At 34.8% G+C, this 20,474-nt stretch overlaps 1 protein-coding gene across 1 annotated transcript; it reads right to left on the bottom strand.

The window, feature by feature from the left end:
• Window positions 1-4,865: 4,865 nt before the first annotated feature.
• On the bottom strand, window positions 4,866-6,627 carry LOC108475750 (adenylate isopentenyltransferase). Its single transcript, XM_017777741.2, has one exon. The coding sequence runs from the start codon at window positions 6,146-6,148 to the stop codon at window positions 5,105-5,107; it is 1,044 nt and encodes a 347-aa protein (XP_017633230.1). The 5' UTR covers window positions 6,149-6,627; the 3' UTR covers window positions 4,866-5,104.
• Between the last annotated feature and the right edge of the window lie 13,847 nt (window positions 6,628-20,474).

The raw sequence follows: 20,474 nt of genomic DNA, 5'->3' as shown, positions 1-20,474 counted from the left end.
CTCAAGACACGCTGAGGTAATTTCAATTTTTGTTTGTCAAAAATCAACTCATATTGCGAGAGGTGAGTTGAGCCTCAAGACACGTTGAGGTATTTTCAATTTCTATCTTTCAAAAAAATCAGCTCATATTGCGAGAGGTGAGTTGAACTTCAAAACGCTGAGATAATTTTTATTTCTGTTTCAAAATTCAACTCATACTGCAAGAAGTGAGTTGAGCCTCAAGACACGTTGAGGTATTTTCAATTTCTGTCTTTCAAAAAATTCAACTCATACTGCAAGAAGTGAGTTGAGCCTCAAGACACGTTGAGGTATTTTCAATTTCTGTCTTTCAAAAAAATCAGCTCATATTGCTAGAGGTGAGTTGAACCTCAAGACGTTGAGGTGTTTTCCATTTTTGTTCTTCAATTTCTGTGTTTCAAAAAAATCAGCTCATATTACGAGTGGTGAGTTGAGCCTTGACTCACACGCTGAGGTATTTTCAAATTCTGTTTTTCAAATTTTGTTTTTCCAAAAAAAATCAACTCATATTGCGAGAGGTGAGTTCAGCCTCAGGACACGCTGAGGTATTTTCAATTTCTTTTTTTTCAATTTATGTTTGTCAAAAAAATCAACTCATATTGCGAGAGGTGAGTTGAGCCTCAGGTCACACGCCGAGGTATTTTCAATTGATGTTTTTTCTTTTTTTTTTCAATTTATGCTTTGCAAAAATTAACTCATATTACGAGAGGTCTTTTCAAATTCTGTTTTTCAAATTTTGTTTTTCCAAAAAAAATCAACTCATATTGCGAGAGGTGAGTTCAGCCTCAGGACACGCTGAGGTATTTTCAATTTCTTTTTTTTCAATTTATGTTTGTCAAAAAAATCAACTCATATTGCGAGAGGTGAGTTGAGCCTCGGGTCACATACCGAGGTATTTTCAAAATCTGTTTTACAAATTTTGTTTTAAAAATCAACTCATATTGCGAGAAGTGAGTTGAGCCTTGGCTCACGTGCCGAGCTATTTTCAATTTCTATTTTAATATCTGTTTTTAAAGAGTCAATTCATATTACGACAAATGAGTTGATCTCAGGATCACATGCCGAATAAAGAATAAAGATTGGAGCTGATTGAAGACACAAGATTTTGTCTCCCTGAAGTTGCAGTGGAGCTGATCGAGGATATCAGATCTTGCTTTTCTAAAGTTGCAGAATCTGACTAAAGCGATGGAAGAGCAGATTGAAGCTGTAAATCTTATCTTTTTGAAGTCACATTGGAGTAGATCGAAGCTACAAGGCATATATCAGAAGATGCAGTGGATTTGATCAAGAAAACAAGATACGGTGGTTTGGAAAGAGACTACCTGGACGAGAAGAGCACCAAAGAAGTCCATACTTAGTAAGACCGGGCAAAATTGGCCTTTCTTTGTGTCTTTACTTTATTCCCGTTACACGATAATAAGTAAAGAGGGGCAGCTGTTGTAGGCCAATTTTAACCCATTTACATCAAAACCCAATTTAGCCTTACGTAACCCACCAAAATTAAACCCAAAATCTTAACTACCCAAAGCCCAATTTACATCAAAACCCCAATGGCCCAAACCCTAAGCCCAAATTAAAATAAAAAAACCTAGCCCACAACTTAAACTTTTCTCAACTAAATCCTAGCCTTTGCCACCACCAACTCCACTAGCCACACTTGCTCCACCACCAACTCCACTAGCCACACTTGCTCCACTACCTACTCCACTAGCCACACTCCACCACCCCTTGTACCTACAAATGAAGACATAAACAATAAAAAATATTTTGTAAATGGCTATATAAGCCTTCTCATATTTTGTATTTAAGAGGAGGAAGAAGGTTTGGGGGAGAAAGTTATTGTAAAGGATTTTTGAGAGGTTTTTTGAGAGTAATCAAGGAGAAGAGTTATTGTAAAGGCTAGTTTTTGGAGAGAATAGTTTTTTTGGAGATTAATCAAAGATCAAAGCAAAAGAGGTTTCTTCGTCTATTCTCGTTTTAAGTTCTTTGTTTGCTTATCATTTTTTCTTTCAATCTTATTTTGTTTCTTTTATCCGAAAGTAAAAATAAAAGGAGGAAGCTTATCTATTTTTACCGAAAAAGTTTTTTTGAGGTCCGATCGCTGTGTACTGGGCGCCGACGCATGCCCGTGGCGATCCGTGTGTGCCTTGTGGCCGGAAATCACCCACTCTCCCCCTCTCTCTTTTTTTTGTTATTATTATATTTCTTAATATTATATTATATATATATATTCTTTTAATATATTAGGTATATTCTAAATTCTATATTACGTATATATATATTATACTATTTTATGTATATATCTTTAATACTATATTATTTATATATATATTTTTACATGTTATCTTATGTATATATTTTAATTATATTATGTATGTATTTTTTACACTATATTATGTACATATTTTAATATTATCACGTATTTATTTTTTATATATGTACATATTTATGTAGTATTATTAATAGTATTATTTTTAAACATCATTGTTATTTCTAATATATATATATATATATATATATGTACACTTTTTATTTCTATTTTATTTTTTATTTGTCAATATTAATTATTATTATTCTAATATTTTGATATTTTAATATTTTATATTATTCACATCACTATTCGCATTTTTACAATAATATTCTTAGATTTTTTTACTATCATTTTAGAAACTTTTTACATTTTAATTTTAAGAATAAGGCAATGTACCGATTTTAACATTAAGTCATTGATTTCATCGCTATGTTGGGTGAAGTTAGTCGGCTCGTGTTAAAACGGATATCCTTCTAAAAACCCAAAACTTACAACTTCTCATTTCTTTCAATCGAATCACACTTAAATGTCAAATTGAATTCGTATTTTGAAAATCAAGACAACACGTGTTTAATAAGATACCAATTTTGGGCGTCGCGAGGGTGCTAATACCTTCCTCGCAGAATCGACTCCCGAACCCAACGTTACTCTGGCTTTTGACGTAGACCTAAATTCGGCCTTCATTTTTGTGCAAGAAGAAGTTTTCTTTTCTAAAAAAGGATGAGTTATTAGGTGTCCGGTCACACCTAGAAAAAAAATCAGTGGCGACTCCCTTTTTTAATAAAATCGAAAGTTGATTTTTTAAATTTTCAAATAATCGCCTCAATTAGCGATCGAAAGCGAAATTTTTACGTTGCTACATACATCCTATTCCTATTTTCTTTTAACAATTTATTTTTTATTTTTTATTTTTATTTGTGTTACTGCCACAACTTATCGTGTCTGCAAAGCAAACAAGGGGCCAAAACCAAAAGAAAAGGCAATTTTTGTAGCATTCTCTTTTTGCTTTCAAAGCCTTCTTCATTTCAACTGTTTTATTTGTTTCAACTACACATTACCATAATATTTTTCCCTTTTATTATGTTATACCAATTTTATTTTTAATTTTTTTTTTGTATACTCATGTCCCATATTCAATTTCGTATATGGAACTAATCAACAATTTCACTGCTTTAAGTGGTAAAAACTTTTTTTAATATTTGTAAAAAAACAAAAAAAATAGACAACAAAAGCTCACTAAATTTGTTTACCTACAAAATTTGTTGCCTGTTTTTTCGTTTTTTTTTTTTGATAATATTGTTTGTGTAGACAGCCCCTTAAAGACCCCACCCTAGCATTGGTCAAAATGCCAGCACCACCATTGACGACTGGTTCGAACGAAAGGCTCCCCGTTGCCCCAAAATGGGTCCACATGAGTCAGTCGGTCCCACCATTCTCCCACTCTGGCTAGGGGTGAGCATTCGATCGAATCGAATCGAATCGAATCGAAAATTTTCAAGTTAATCGAATTTTCGAATTTTCGAATTTTATTTTATCATCCTAACTTTATTTGAAATTTTCTCGAATCGAGTCGAGTCGAGTGAGATGGAATTCGAATCGAATCGAATATATTTGTTCGAGTTAAATTTTAAAAAATAATTTTGGGTCCTTATAACCACTTGTCACCCATCGTAATAAAATTTATCCACCTTAATTAAATTTTTATTAACTTTCATCACCTCATAATTTATTTATTAATCTTTTATATACGGGTTAGCTTCTTTGTTTGCTTAGTTGCTTCAATTATCTTCAGATTCTTGTCACTATGTATTTTTGAATTAAAAATATATTAGATGTAAAATGTGATTTTTAATAAAATTATTTTAAAGATAAAATGTGAAATTGATACCAATATAAAATTTTAACATGAATATTTATAGCATAATTAATAATTTAATTTTAATATAAATATTCAATATGACTAAACAATCCAATAATATAAATAATATAAAATGTGAAATTTAATTTAATAATATAAATAATAGATATAAATAAAATTATTACTATTTATGTTTAGTGATTTTTTTAGATAATTTTAATTTTTATTTAAGAGTATAGGGTGAGAAGTAAAATTTACGGGTAAATAAAAGTTTTGGGAGATAAAAGTTTTGAGGGAAAGTAAATAGGAAGAGTAAAATTTTGGAGGGAAAATATTAAAAAAAAATTAAGGGTGAATTTGGGGTAGATGGGAGGTGGGATTAAAAGGAAGTAAAAATTTTAAGAGGAAAATGGGAGGGAGTAAAAATTATGGGGGAAAATAAAAAGTTTTGAGTGTTTTTGGAAATAAAATTTTGAGAAAAAGTAAATGGGAGAGTAAAATTTTAGTGGTAAATGGATTTTGGGTAGATTGGGGGGTTGGGATTGAAGGGGAGTAAAAGTTTTAGGGGGAAAGTGGGAAGGAGTAAAAGTTTTAAGGGAAAAGTAAAAAGGTTTGAGAGTTTAGAGTAAAAATGTAAAATATTATAGTTTGATATTCGAATTATTCAAATTATTCGAGTTATTCGAATTCGAAAACTCAACTCTATTCGAACTCGAAATTCGAAAAAAAAATTTAAGTTGACTCGAATAACTCGATTAACTCGAATAACTCGATTCGTTTAACTCGAAATTCAATTTTTTTTTTAATTTTTTCGAGTCGAATCGAGTTTTACTCACCCCTAACTCTGGCTAATCTGAATTTTTCCACCCTTTTTTTTAGAGCAATTTTTCCAACAAAGAATAAATTAGCTGGAAAACCTACTCCTCCAAAAATCGCTTCACAATCTTCACGCTTGGTTCCACCACTTCCCTTTCCCAAATCTCCCTCCATTCTAGTTCCGGCGCCGCCACCGCCGACGACTGCTTTTTCTTCATCAATGCTTGAAACGTCACCGTTGCGTCGAATCTAGTGAAGTCCCATCCGCCCTCTCTCAGCCGTAGGATCTTTCCTATCTGTCTCTTTGCCAGTCGACACGTGTTATCTTTGATCTCCCGCAGGGCTTCCTCGTACGCTTCCCTCCGGCTCTGATCACGGTCCTTGTTGGGGACGACGCCGTTTTCTGGGCTTTCCCACGGCTGGTATTTCCTGAAATAGGCATCGAATTCGGGTACTCCGATTGCCTTCCGTAGCCCCACCATGACACCCGCTTTGGTCGGGTCATAGAACTGAGCCAACTCTTCTAACATCCCTGAGTCAAGCATTTCATCAACTCGTATGCATAGGTACTCACTGAGTACCGACCAAGCCACGTCGACCCAAAGGAAACAACAGTCATACCTCAACGCTCGACTCACTGAGCTTGACTCGGCAAACACGTCCACTTGAGGGTCAAAGGTTTCCACCAGGAGAGCATGAATGAAAGTGTTGGACCCACCAACAAGAAGCGGCAAGTTCCCACGCGAGGCAATGTCGGCGATGGTTGATCCCGCGGCGGAACGGAACTGCGACGGCTCCACGTCGGCGTCGATTGAGTCGAACTCGCCGAGAAGATAGTGCTGGACCCCTTTCCTTTCAGGGAGAGGGATCTTGTTCGTGGTTATATCTAAGCCGTTGTAAAGTTGCATTTTGTCTGAGTTTATGATTTGAGAGTGAGGGAAATGGGTTGACAAGTCGATGGAGAGGCGGGATTTTCCGGTACCGGTAGCACCCATGATGACGATGAGTTTGGTCTTGTTTTGGTTGTTACGGTGGTGGGGGGTGGAGGAGCCCATACGGGGCCACCTCGGACGCCGGTGGAGGGGAAGAGGACGGTAAAAAACCGGGGAATCGAGAGAATGAAAAGAAGAAAGAATATGTTCCATGGGGAAGGGGATAAAAAAAAAAAAAAAACAAGCTGGTTATGAGTTTATTGATGAGCTGTGTTTGTGAAGGGACATATACGGAAACCACTACTACGTGTGCCTCTTGACAACTATTACAATTAGTACTGCCGTTGTTCTTTTTGGTTCTCACAGAATAACGCAAAGAGAGAGAGAGAAAGCTGATGAAGTCAAGTAATGGCGTTTGGCATATTATTCATTCGCCGGTTGTGTCAAACGCTGCGTTTTTCGGCATTCTGGGTTTCCATCTAATCTCACTGCTTCCTGCGTCACGCCGCCGATATCTCTTCCTTGTATATATAATCCAATAGGACAAATATAAACAACACCAAGAAGAAGATGGGATGGGATGGGGTTTTAAGATTGAAACTAAACCTGGGCAATCAATGTATATCAGGTGGAAATGTGTATATATAAACTAAACCCGCTATTTATATTGCTCTTAACATTGTTTTAACAATATACTTTTAAAAGTAACTATTATAAATAAATATTAATAAATCTCAATTAGTGTTTAAGTTTGAGTATTAAATTTAGTGTTTAAGTTTGAGTCAAATCTAGAGTTTAGAGTTTTAATATTTATTTATGTTTAAATAAAGTTATGATTATTTATTTATAGGTCTTCTATTATTTTTGTTTTATTTAATAATAATATATCATATTATTATTTATTAATGATGCATTAAACTAGTGTGTTAGCTATGTATAAGATATTCTCCTATAAATTGAAATAAATCCTTTTATAAGAAATAAGGAAATACATCTATTAATTTGTTCGTTTAAGTATATTAGTATATTTATTATATTATTTTTTGATTTAACTCTGTACGAAGTTTGTATCTATATAGATAAATTTAACTCAATTTAATATATAATTCATTCAATTTAGCCTAAAATTAAATTTTAAAAAATTATTATTTTACCTCTATACTTTTAATTCCTTTGCAATTTAATCTCTAGCTCATAAAAATGAAAATTCATGAAATTCCACCACAACCACTATGGCCGAATATCAATTAGTCCCTAGCATGCCCTATATTTCATTTATTTCACAAATTCACCATGTAATGTTTTTTTATTTTTTTATTTAGTCCCTATTTGACAATTTCATCAAAAATCTCTTAACAAAAGTTGATTATCTAACAACAATCATCCATTTTCTATCATCAAACATAAAAAATCATGTATGTTAATCAATGGAAAAACCCTAATTTTTGAACAGTTTCACAGATTAGTCCTCGAGCTAACTAGAATAAGTTACAACAATCTTGAAAACATAGAAATAATTAAAAACGGGACAAAAATACATACCAATCAAGAAAAAATGGAGATGGCTAAACCCTAGCTTAGGAGAACAATGAATTTTCGGTGGTGGCTTGATGAAATGAAGAAGATGAATGCCTTTTACTAATTTTAATTATCATTTAATTATCAAATTACTATTATAAACTTTAAAAACTTTAAGAATTACACAAAATTCCAAGCCATCATATTCCACTATCTTATTTATAGTCTAATTACCACATAAGGACTTCCACTTTAAGGTTCTATAGCTATTTAATACTTTTAGCTACAAGAACACAACTTTTACACTTTACGCGATTTAATCCTTTTTATCAAATTGAGCATGTAAACGGTAAAATTTCTTAACGAACGGTACTACTATCATGCTTTAGGAAATAAAATATTAATAAAATACATTTTTTGACTTTGGATTTGTTGTCCCGAAACCACTGTTCTGATTTCACTGAAAATGGGATGTTACAACTCTCCCCTTAAAGGGATTTTCGTCCCCGAAAATCTTATCAGAAAAGAGGTTTGGATATTATTTTCTCATAGCTTCCTCAAGTTCCCAGGTAGCTTCTTCTATTCCATGTCATTTCCAAAGAACATTTACTAAAGCTATGTTCTTGTTTCTTAATTCTTTCACTTCTCGTGCCAGAATTCTAATCGGTTCCTCATTGTATGACATATCAGGTTGAATCTCAACATCCGTCAGGGAGATAACATGTGAAGGGTCAGATCGGGAGATAACATGTGAAGGGTCAGATCGGTATCATAGTAACATAGACACATGAAAGACATTATGAATCTTTTCTAGTTCTTACGGTAAAGCTAATTAATATGCAACAGGCTCGATTCTTTTAGTAATCTTATACGTCCTGATAAATCGTCGACTTAACTTTCCTTTGCTACCGAACCAAAGAACTTTCTTCCAAGGTGATACTTTCAAGAATACTCTGTTGCCGACTTGGAACTCTATGTCTTTACTGTAATAGCCCAATTTTGGGCCTAGTCGGAACAGTGGCTTCGGAACCACTATTCCAAGCCCGGATAAAATTATTTTGATGTTATTTTATGTGATATAGCATGTTTATAAAGGTGCATGAAAATTTTGGTGTATTAATTTTAGCGACTTCTAGTCCAATTTCAAAAAAAGGACTAAATCGCAAAAAAGGTAAAAGTTGTATTTTAGTACCCCAAATGTATCTAATAGCTAGAGTATTAAAATTAGGGGCCTTTAAAGTGAAATTAAACCCATTTTAAGTGTAGTGGCCGGCCATGAGACGAGATTTTTCAAATGGTCAATGTATTTGGTAAAGTGATGTCATATTAGGTGATAAAATGGTACCCTAAGGACTTAGCTTCATCTTTTTCATTTTCTTATGTTTTCTTTGACTGAAAATAATGAAAGGGTTTTGAGAGCTTGAAACCTTTAGCCATTTAGTCTCTCTTCTAGTAAGTGATTTTAATGCTTTTTCTTAAAGATTTTTACATTTTTAGAACCCCTAAAGCATGAGCTTTCATAAGAAGGGACTATTTGCAAAATGATTAAGATTCTAGGGTTTTTACATGAAAGAATATGTGTTGTTTGTTGAGTTTTTATGAAAGAAAATGAGTTTTGGTAGTGTTATAAACAACTTTTGTGAAATAAGTTTGCATGAAAACTCCTAAAATAGGGGTATTTTACAAAAAAGTATAATAAGTGTAAATGTGTGAAATAGTTGATATTATGAGTTACTATAGTTATGAAAATGGTTCATCTAGGCTTAATGAGTAATAAAATGTGATAAAAATCATTTTACGAGCTTAGGGGCAATTTGGTAATTTTGGCAAAGTATAGGGGCAAAATCGAAAATTTTGCCAAAATGTTTCATTGGACTAATTTGATTAGTATATTGTGTTAATAAGTTAAATGTGATGTTATAGATGATGAAAAACAAGATTCGGACTTAGAACGAGGAAAAACGAGAAATTGATGTTTAGGCCTTTCTTACCAATTTGGTGTTGAGGTAAGTTCGTATGACTAAATAAGCATGTTATCCATGTTATTGTTAATATACTTGAATCTATCTTACTTCGGTTATATTGAATTATATGTTGATGATATTGAGTATGATGAAAGTGATGCCAAAAGTTAATAACATTCACGTGATGGTAGAAGACAATAAAAATTCAATGGAATATGATATCCCATAGAAATGAGTAAGTCGTATGTAAATAATATAACTACCCCATTGTTACATGTATTTGAATTGATATAGCATAAATTGCTTGATTGTGGAAATGGTTATGTATGATGAGAATTGATGTAGAGGAACCTTCCGGTTGAACCTTAGGAATAAACGGATATTCATGCCATGACATTGGGCGATGCGTGTGTGGTAGTGTAAGACATGTCTGGACATGCATCGGCCACATTGTGAGAGCTAGTGTAAGACCATGTCTGGGATATGGCATCGACATTGAGACGAGAGCTAGTGTAAGACATGTCTGGGACATGCATCGGCCTCGAGATGTAAGCCAGTGTAAGACATGTCTAGGACATGCATCGGCTACGAGATGTGTTACTGTAAGACATGTCTGGGACATGCATCGGCACGGATATGTGAGAGCCAGTGTAAGACCATGTCTGGGACATGGCATCAGCATTATACCCTATGTTTGAGGCTTAGTGAATATCCGATAGCTTTTCGAATGGTTCAACGGTGAGAGTTATGGTTTAAGCTAAATGGGAAAGGTTATGACCATATTGTACAGGTACTTACATGAAATTGATGAGTCGTGAATTCAATTCATGTTATATGATTTGTAAGGAATGAATATGAGCATGTTGAGTAACACAGGTATGTATGCCAAGCTCATGAGAAATGATTTCAGTTTATGATGCACATTTGATAAAGATGTAAATAGGTAATTCATGCCTATGAGAATGATTTTGTGATGACCTTGTGATTATAGGTCTATGCTTGTGATGTATGAATATGTAGCCTTACCAATGTGGTGGAAATGAATTAATATGGTGTGATAAACTTAGCATCGTTAATTTACACTAAAATAGTTTTGAGACAGCAACCATAGTTTGACTTTGAAAATACATTAAAAATAGTGAAAAATGAGTTAGAGGCTGAATAAAATATGGAATTAAATCTTATTGAATCTAGTTTCTTATAAAAGAAACAATGTAAGCAAAATAATTTTCTATAATGAGATATTTGAAGTTGTGTGAGATAGAGTCAAAATGACTTTAAAATCCCCTGTTCTGATTTGAGAAAATAATTATAAATTGTAAAAAAATAGTTATGAGTTATAATTTATATGTTTAGAATCCAAAAATGAGTCTATTTTCAATAAAAATAGACAAGAACTTTATTCGAGTCCTTTGCTATGAGATAATTGAACTTTAATGCAGAAGGGTTGGAACCGTCAGACAGTGAATCAAGGGTAATTTTGAGGAATAAACTGTACTAATTGGCTAAACCAAAAATTCTGGAAATTTTATGGTAGAAAGTTACATGAGTTTAGTTTCAAATAAAATTAACGGAACTTAATTTAGAGTTTCCTAGCTCCAAATATAAATATTTTATTGACTATTGTACAAGAAGATAGCTTATCATGACTTGAGAATATGTTGGGAACTTGGGTAAAACATGTTAATGAGTTGCTTTTTATTTTCATATGAACTTACTAAGCGTAAAGCTTACTCCTTTCCTTTCCCATGTTCTCTAGGGCTGCCAGGTTTGCTCAGGTTGGAGTTCGTCGGAGGTATTATCACACTGTCAAGCTATTGCTATTGGTGTAAGTGATTTCAAATACTTTGAGTCTATGGCATGTATAGGAGTTTAAATATTCAAGTATGTGATATTATTTTAGCCAAATGTATTGGCTTATTATGATTGTGGGGTTGTAAACCCATTTTAAAGATGCATGCTTGTGATATGGACTTACGTGATGAGTTTATAATGATTATGGCATGAATGTGGTAAAGATGTGAGTAAAATCTAGGATATCTATTGCATGTGAAATTGCCATGGTCATGACATGTTAGGAATGTTTAAGTGCCTAATTTTTCCATGTTGTATGCTATTGTATAAGTATGCGTGCATGTGTTGTGAGGGGGACAAATTGGCTTGGAAAATAGCCTTGTAATTGTCCACACAAGGTAGGCATATGGGCGTGTGCCTTGGCCGTGTGACATTTTGGGTATGCTGATGTCAGAAACAGAATACCCAGGTTTTTGCACATGGGTTATAGACACGGGCGTGTCGTGGCCGTGTGAGGGACACAGGCTATTGACACGGGCGTGTGTCATGGCCGTGTTTTAAAGTCAGTGTTGTACACGGGCTAAGGGCACGGGCGTGTGTGACTACATGGTCTATATCCACATGGGCGTGTGGAGCCTTAAAGCATGAAATTTTTCAAGTTTTTCTTAAGTTCTCGGTTTAGTCCTGAACCGTCTCTAATGCATGTTTTGGGCCTCGTGAGGTCGTTTAAGGGACGAAATATGTGAAATGAAAAGTTTTAAATTGATTGAAATTTTATGGCCCGGTTTTTGTGTGATTGGTTGAGTTTAAGTCAGGTAACACCTCGAACCCTGTCCTGGCGTCGGATACGGGCGAGGGGTGTTACATTTACGTTTAAGATCCGCATATGATTTCTGATGATCTGAAGTTGCTTTCAAACTATCTCAAATCACGTTTACATTTTTTTCGGTCTCGTGAATCAAATCAAGCCCGTGTATCTTTTTCTCACTGAGCTCGGTCCAGTATAATGGAGTTAGGCACTTATGACCATACAAAGCCTCATACGGTACCATCTTTATACTCGATTGAAAACTGTTGTTGTACACGAATTCAACCAACGGTAAATATTTCTCTTAGTTGCCTTCAAACTCTAATACACAGAAATAAAGCATATCTTTGAGAATTTGAATTACTCATTCGGGTTTACCATCGGTCTAAGGATGAAACATAGTGCTAAAATGCAACCGCGTACCAAGAGAAATCTATATGTACCAAAATAAAATGTGCAGACTTTGTCAAACGATCAACAATAATGTAACAACCTATTTTTAGTGAAATCGGAACAGTGGTTTTGAGACCACAAATTTGAGGTCAAAATATTTATTTTATTATTATTTGAATGTTTACATCATGATTTAATGATGGTTTGAAAGTTTCGTTTAGAAATTTTATCGTTTGATTAGTCAATTTGATAAAAAGGACTAAATCGCGTAAAGTGTAAAAGTGGAGTTCTATTGGCTAAAAGTATCTAATAGCTATAGAACCTTAAATTTAAGGTCCTTAAGTGGTAATTAGACCATTATTATGATAGTGGATGATAATGTCATGGCATCATTAAAATTTTGAATTATTAATAAGGTTAAATAGGTAATTAAGTGAATAAGGTTAATAAATTAAAAAAAAACACAATTTTCTTTCATTATCATCTTCTTCCAATCCAAATTTAACAAATAATAAATCCATTTTAGGGATTGAAGCATTCGGTCATCTCCTAGCTCAATTGTAAGTCCATTTTTGTTCGATTTTTAGTTATTTCTATGTTTTTGAGATCGTTACAGCTAGGTTTAGCTAGACTAGGGACTATTTTGTAAAAATGTTAAAGATTTTTGATGTTTCCATTGATGAATATGTATGATTTTTGATGATTTATGATAGATTTTGAAAGCTTGTTAATAGTTAAATAATTTTTGTGATTTTTAGTAATTTTTAGTGAAAATGCAAAATAGGGATTTATTTGTGAAAATGTGAAAATATGGTTAAATGTGTGAAAAGTTGATAAATGTAGGCTGCTAGGGGCATTATAGTAATTCGGCTATTATGGGCATTAAAGAAATTTCATGAATTTGTGATTTTGTGTAATAAGGACTAAATTGTAAAAGTTGTAAAATTCTAGGGGTAAAGGTGCAATATGCTTAAATGTATGTTTTGGATTAAACTGAATAAAGAGATTATTAAATAAGTTAATTTTGAATATATTTAGATAAAAAAAGTAGAATTCGGATCTAGATCGGGGTAAAACTAAAGTTATTGACTAATCGACTTATTCCGTCATTTTTACATTCGAGGTAAGTTCGTATGTGATAAATTTCATTATAAATGTATTTTAAATTCTTTTTCATTGAATAAGTTGTAAGTACGAGATTTTGGATAAGTTCGATAATGACTTGATGGTAATTCGACATTCAAAATCTCGGTTGAACCTTAGGAATAGTTTAGGATACTAGTGACATGTCATTAGAGGATATATTGAGTTGGCTTTAGGCCATGATATCAGCACTTCGGATATAAGCTACCTTGATTTAGCTTCGGGCCATGAATATTGACTGATTTGGCTTCGGGCTATGATATCAGTACTTCGGATATAAGCTACCTTGATTTGGCTTTGGGCCATGGTATAGGTACTTATTGTGTGAGATTCTTAAGTATCCAACTTCTATTCCAAATGGTTCAACGGGTAAATGAATGATGGGGTTGAGTATAAGATTTGTACGAGATGGTATAGGTATGTGCATAAACCATACTAGCTTTGAATCGAAGAAATGATGAAGAAAGTATATAGTTTTGTGAATGAGTAATAAAGGTTTGTTAGTTGATGTGAATTCATGTATTTATAATTAATTGTCGATTTATTTGTTTATGATTATATCGAGTTTATTTCATACGAGCTTACTAAGCTATAAAGCTTACGTTGTTTGTTTTCCTATGTTGTGATTTCAAGCTAGCACAGATTCGGGGATCGTCGGAGATCGCATTACACTATCCACATATCTCTTGGTACCTATAAACTTTGGTATTTTAAGTATATGGCATGTATAGGGTCCTTATGTCATGTTGGTTATGTTTTGGTAATGATTTTGGCCAATTGAATTCGTTAGTAAATGTATATGTTTTGGTATGGTTGAAACATGTATATATATGTTTATGTCTTGTGTAATGAGTTGGTTGATGATTGTGGATGATTTTGGACATGGATTTGTTTGTGAAACTAGGCTAAAAGATGGATATTTGGGAATGTATAGTTAATTGAATTGTATATGTGAATTAAGTATAAAATCAGATGGCATATTGTGGTAGTTTGTAATTTGTATTAATGACTAATGAAATGGTATGGAATATGCTTGTTATGAGATTTATTTTATTCCTATTATGCCTTGTGTTGGTGCCATTGAATTGTGGTGTAAGTAAATGTATTTAGGGTGACAAAATGGCTTGGTAAATAGCCTATTTTTTGTCCACATGGGTAGAGACACAGGTGTGTGACTCAGCCGTGTGTGACACATGGTTATGTTACACAGCCGTATGTCCCCTGGTGTTGAAATTAAAATCAAGTTAGTATGCTCCACACGGCCTCACACATGGGCGTGTGACTTGGCCGTGTGGCATAAGTCAATATACCCTACAGGTTTGGCATGGCCTAGCACACAGCCTAGCACACGGATGTGTACGTCCATTTTTAGGGCACACGGGTTAGCCACACGGGTGTGTGTGTTGGCAGTGTGACCCAAGTTAGAGAGTTACATAGGGTTTGACACGGGCTAGGACACGACCATGTGCTTCCATTTTGAATGTCCCCACAGCCTGCGACACAGGCATGTCTGTTGGTCGTGTGAGAGACACGGCCAGGCTACACTGGCGTCTGTCCCTTGTTTTGAGAAAACTTTTTTAACTTTCGTAAAAATTTCTTGAGCTATCGATTTAGCCCGAACCACTTTTAAAACATGTTTAGGGCCCCGTAGGCTCGTTTTAGGGACATTATGCTTGAGTTTGAATAATGTTTGCATCAAATGTGAAGTTGTATGTGAATTGAAAATTTAAATGTTTTATAAGTTTGGTAATACTCCGTAACCCTATTCTGGAGTTGAATACAGGTGAGGGGTGTTACATTTATTGGTATCAAAGCTACGATTTAGTCGATTCGAAGACTAATATAACGTATGTGAGAGTCTAGCTATACATGCCATATATAAACTGTGATAGTGTGGTGACTTTTGACATTTTAAAATGTGTTTTCATATAGTAAATGGATCCCAATTGAGCTATACCTGATCGGTTGAAAGTAATGGGCCAGCTCCCGCTCAAGGGATAGTGCCTTCTGAATTTAGACCTATATTGCGTAGCCAAGGTGGAGAAGCTAATGAAGCTTTCTTACAAATGATGAACGAATGGTTCACTCAATATGTCCGGACAAATCCTGCTGCTCAACACCTCCAACCCTACCTAATCCTGAACCAATTCCTGTAGCCCCTCAAGTTGTGGAATTTCAACGACTAAATAAGCCTCAAGTTGATAAGATCTGTAAGTACGGGGTTGAGGAGTTCGGAGCTACCATTGATGACGATCCCGAGAGAGTTGAATTTTGGCTAGAAAACACTATTAGAGTATGTCATGAGCTTTCGTGTACTTCAGCGGAGAGTTTAAAGTGTGCCATTTCATTATTGAGAGATATAGCGTATCAATGGTGGAATACACTAATATCTGTGGTACCTAGAGAACGGGTCACTTGGGAATTCTTCCAGACCGAATTCAGGAAGAAATATATAAGCTAGTGGTTTCTGGATCAAAAGCACAAAGAGTTTTTAGAATTGAAACAGGGCTGTATGACCGTAACCGAGTACGAGATAAAATTTGTACGGTTGAGTAAATATGCTTGAGAGTATGTTTCTACCGAAGAGAGCATGTGCTAGCAGTTTGTTAATGGTTTGAATGAACACATTAAACTTCTAGTCGGGATTTTAGATTTGAAAGAATTTGTTGTATTAGTTGACCAAGCTTGTAAAGGTGAAGACTTTAGTCGGGAAAAGAGGAAAGCTGGTTTAGAGGCTAGAGATTTGAGAAAAAGACTGATGAATAAACCTTATCAATCTTCATCAAAAAAATCTCGAGATTCGTATAGTTAATCAAATGTTCAGTGGGATATTAGAATAGAGATCATAGAAATCAACATATGAGTCCTAAAGCTCAAGCAGCTTCCGTCTCGAGCGTTGGCAGTGTAAGAAATAACAAACCCGAGTGTAAATAGTGTGGGAGGAAACATGTGGGAGGAAACATTTTAGAGAGTGCTGGAATAAAAGTAATAAAGCTTGTTTCAAATATGGCTCGCCAGATCACTTAATTCGAGATTGCCCAGAGTTGTCCGAGAAAGATAAATTTTAGAATACAAGACCGAGTAGCATGATTGCGAGAGGAAGACCACTGAGGAATGGGGGAAATGTGTCTAGTGGAAAAGGAGCGACAAAGGACTTAGCTGTGAGATCCGAGGTCAGAGCACCTGTTAGAGCCTACGCTATTCGCGCTCATGAAGAGGCGTCGTCCCCTGATGTTATTATCGGTACATTCTCTCTTTACAAGATTAGTGTGATTGCTTTAATTGATCCTGGATTGACACATTCGTATGTTTGTGAGAATTTAGTGTCTAGTAAGAAATTGCTTGTTGAGTTTACAGAATTTGTAATTAGAGTATCGAACCCTTTAGGTAAGTATGTTTCAGTTGATAAAGTTTGCAAGGATTGCTCTTTGATGACTCGAGGTTACTGTTTTTTGGCTAACTTGATACTTTTACCATTTGATGAGTTCGATGTGATTTTGGGTATGGATTGGTTGACTCTGCACGATGCCGTTGTGAACTGTAGATGAAAGGCTATTGAATTGAAATGTCAGAATAAGAAAATCATTCAAATTGAATTAGATGAATCGAGTGGTTTGCCTATAATGATTTCATTGATGTCAGCTCAGAGATATGTGAGAAAGGGTTGTGATGCATACCTAGCATATATGTTTTAGATAACAAAGTGTCTGAAATGAAGAATAAATTTATGCCTATAGTTTGTGAATATCCAGATGTATTTCCAAAAGAATTTCCTGGGTTGCCACTGTGACACCCCTAATGTGACCCTAGTCGGAGAGTGGTTTCGGGACCACGAAACCGAGTCACAAGAATAATTAGGTGTTATATTCCGTGCTTATTGTATGTGGAATTTGTATGCGTAAATATTTCGTGTCTCGATTTTTATTAATTAGGTGCAAATTTATAAGAAAGGACCCATGTGCTAGGACTTGAAAATGTGATAGGTGTATTTTTAAGTGGCCTAATAATGCATGAAGTGAAATAAATGGAGTTGCATGTCAATTATCCCATTTCCTAAGGTGGATGGCCGGCCATGACAAATTATGGGCAAGGGAAACATGTTCCCAACATGTTTTACTAATGGATGATGTTAGAAATAATAAAATAAGAGTATGGAGAAAAAAAAAGTGTTCATTCTTCCTCCATAGCCTTGGCGAATGTCCTAAAGAAAGAAAAGAGAAAATTTGTTCATCTATTTTCACTTCTTGGCCGAAAATACTAAGGAAAAGGGGAGGATTTTTGCTTCATGCTTGGGTTGGAAGAGATCTAGAAGGAGATTTGGCTAAGTTTGCATCAAGATTAAGGTATGTATGAGGTTGTGTTGGGAGTTTCATGCATGTTATGGTTGCTAACTTGATGTGCATGTTAGCCATGGCTCAAATCTTTGTTAAGCCATGGAAATGGTATTTGACCAAAGTTGTTATGGTGATAAAGCCATTGCATGCTAAGTGTGAAGCTTGATGATGATGCATGCAATGATGGATTGTCTACTCTTGAGTAAGATTTTGAGTTTTCTTTGTTCAACCATGATTGAAGTTGAAAAGGGCATGATTGTCATATTCGGCCATGATGCATTCTTGAGCATGATTCATGCTTCTTGCATGTTAGTTAAAATTTGTGTTTTGGATGGCTATGGACACCTTGAAATTCGCCATGCTTATATATGCATATATATGATTGCACATTATGTTTTGGCTATGAAGTAGTGATGAATATGTTTGTTTAAAGAAGAAGATGTTGAAGAATGCTTGTGAAATTGCAAGCACATTCGGCCTAGCACACATATGAGTGCTTGATGTTATATTATAAGTTTTGAGCTACAATATGCAAAGCATTAACTAGTAAATGCATGCTGTTTTTGGTGAGGTATTAAGTGCATAATTGGCCCCAACATGTACATGAATATTCGGCCTTGGGTAGCTTAGTAAAGGCCTTAGCTTTTCCTTGATGCTCAAATAAATTGTATTGAATTGCTTGATGTAGTATAAAATGAGCATGACCATTGTGTATTCAAGCTAAAGAGTGGCCATATGACCATTTAAACTCCTTGTCATATTCGGCCATAAGCTAGCACAATGAGGTTTTAATAAATTGAATTTGTTTGAATTAGCTCAAGAGCTAAGAGGGCCACAATTGGACAAGGGGAAGGAAAAAGTGATCGAATAGCCGTAAAAGCCGTTCGACAACATCCGAGGTAAGTCCTCAAGAAGTGACCTTACTTGAATTATGTGAGATGAAGTATGGTTGTGTATGATTATTGATTTATGTGTGTATGAGAAATTGAATGATACCCGGGCTAAGTCCCGAAGGCGAATATGCTTGTGAATATATGTGTGTTTGAGCCTTAGTAACAAAAATGAAATATGTATGTCCAATGATTATTGATGTATGTGTACATGAGAAATTGAATGATATCCGGCTAAGCCTCAAGACAATTATGCTGGAAATTATATCCGGCTAAGACCCAAGGCAATTGTGCTAGTGGCTATATCCGGCTAAGACCAAGGCATTCGTATGAAGTTATTCTATCCGGCTAAGACCAAGGCATTTGTGCACGTGATTATATCCGGTTATATTCAAGAATCTTGGGCTGGAGGTGAGTGTTGGTTGCTGTAATGAATTCAATTAGTACACTCGAAAAGCCCAAAGGATAAGGTACGTTATATGTGCATTGGAAAGTCGACATGTTTGAGCAACATTCGCTCAATCGACTAATAAATTTCAGTTATTGAATTGATTGATACTTTGTGAAAGTATATAATGATGAAGTGTGAAGTAAGAATGTGTATTAATGAAATGATGCATTTGGCTATGTGAATGTATTGCTGTAATTAGAGCTGATTATATTCCTTGAGACTTACTAAGCATAAAAAATGCTTACCCTGTTACTTTGGCTCTCTGTTTTATAGATTTCGCCGATAGCAATCGGATTCGGGATCAATAAAGTCGAAGTCATCCACACTATCCACGCCTCTATTTTGGTATAAATTTTGGTTGAACTTTGAAATGGCATGTATAGGACTACCCTTGTTGGTTGAATATGTTGTGATGTATATATGTACGGCCATGCGAAAATGGCTCGTAAAAGTGAAGTATCGACTTAGACTAATTGTGGTTTGTATGTATATATTTGGTGTCATGATGTGGCTATGGCTTGGAAATGGGAATGTTGGTCATATGATCAGCCATTGGCATGGTTAAAATGATCATATATGAACCTATGTATGGCAAGACTAGTTGGTTCATGGAGACTACCAAATAGGTAAGACCTACCTTAAAACAGATGCTGCCAGCTGCAGGGACGTGAATGTGAAAAATCACCAAAATTCGTAGGAATGGAATTAAATAGTGAATAAGCTATGTAAATGAACCTTGATGAGTCTATTTTCATATGGAAGAAACGAAATGGTCATAGGAGTTACATGTTAAGAGATATTAAAGCTATTGTGAGACAGGGCCAGAATGGTTTCTGGGTTCCCTGTCGCAACTTTAAAAATTTACTATAAATTATCCAAAAAGAATTAGGAGACATACCTTATATGTACAGATTCCATTTTGAGTCTAGTTTCATTAGAAAAAACAGTACCAGCATTAAAGCCCTGTACAGAGAGATATTCAAGTTATACCACGCGAAGGTCAGAGCAGTCGATCCCTGTAACATGGGTGACTTTAACTAATAAAGTGTACCAATTGGCCTGACCAAAAATTCTAGAAATAAATACATGGATGGATATATGAGTCTAAATTCAGGGAAAATTTACAAAACCAGTTTCCGAGTTTTGAAACTCGAGATATGATTTTTAAGGCGTCAGTGACGCAGTTTTCCAGCCTGACTGGAAATGTCAAATGGATGGGCAAAACAAGTGAACTTGGCTTGTTA

This window comes from Gossypium arboreum, chromosome 5, assembly GCF_025698485.1.
Source record: "Gossypium arboreum isolate Shixiya-1 chromosome 5, ASM2569848v2, whole genome shotgun sequence".
Classification (NCBI taxonomy): Eukaryota; Viridiplantae; Streptophyta; class Magnoliopsida; order Malvales; family Malvaceae; genus Gossypium; species Gossypium arboreum.
This window is presented reverse-complemented; position numbering and strand designations above follow the sequence as displayed.

Coding starts and splice junctions, on each gene's coding strand:
- LOC108475750 (XM_017777741.2), bottom strand. CDS start 6,148: ATGGAACATATTCTTTCTTCTTTTCATTCTCTCGATTCCCCGGTTTTT.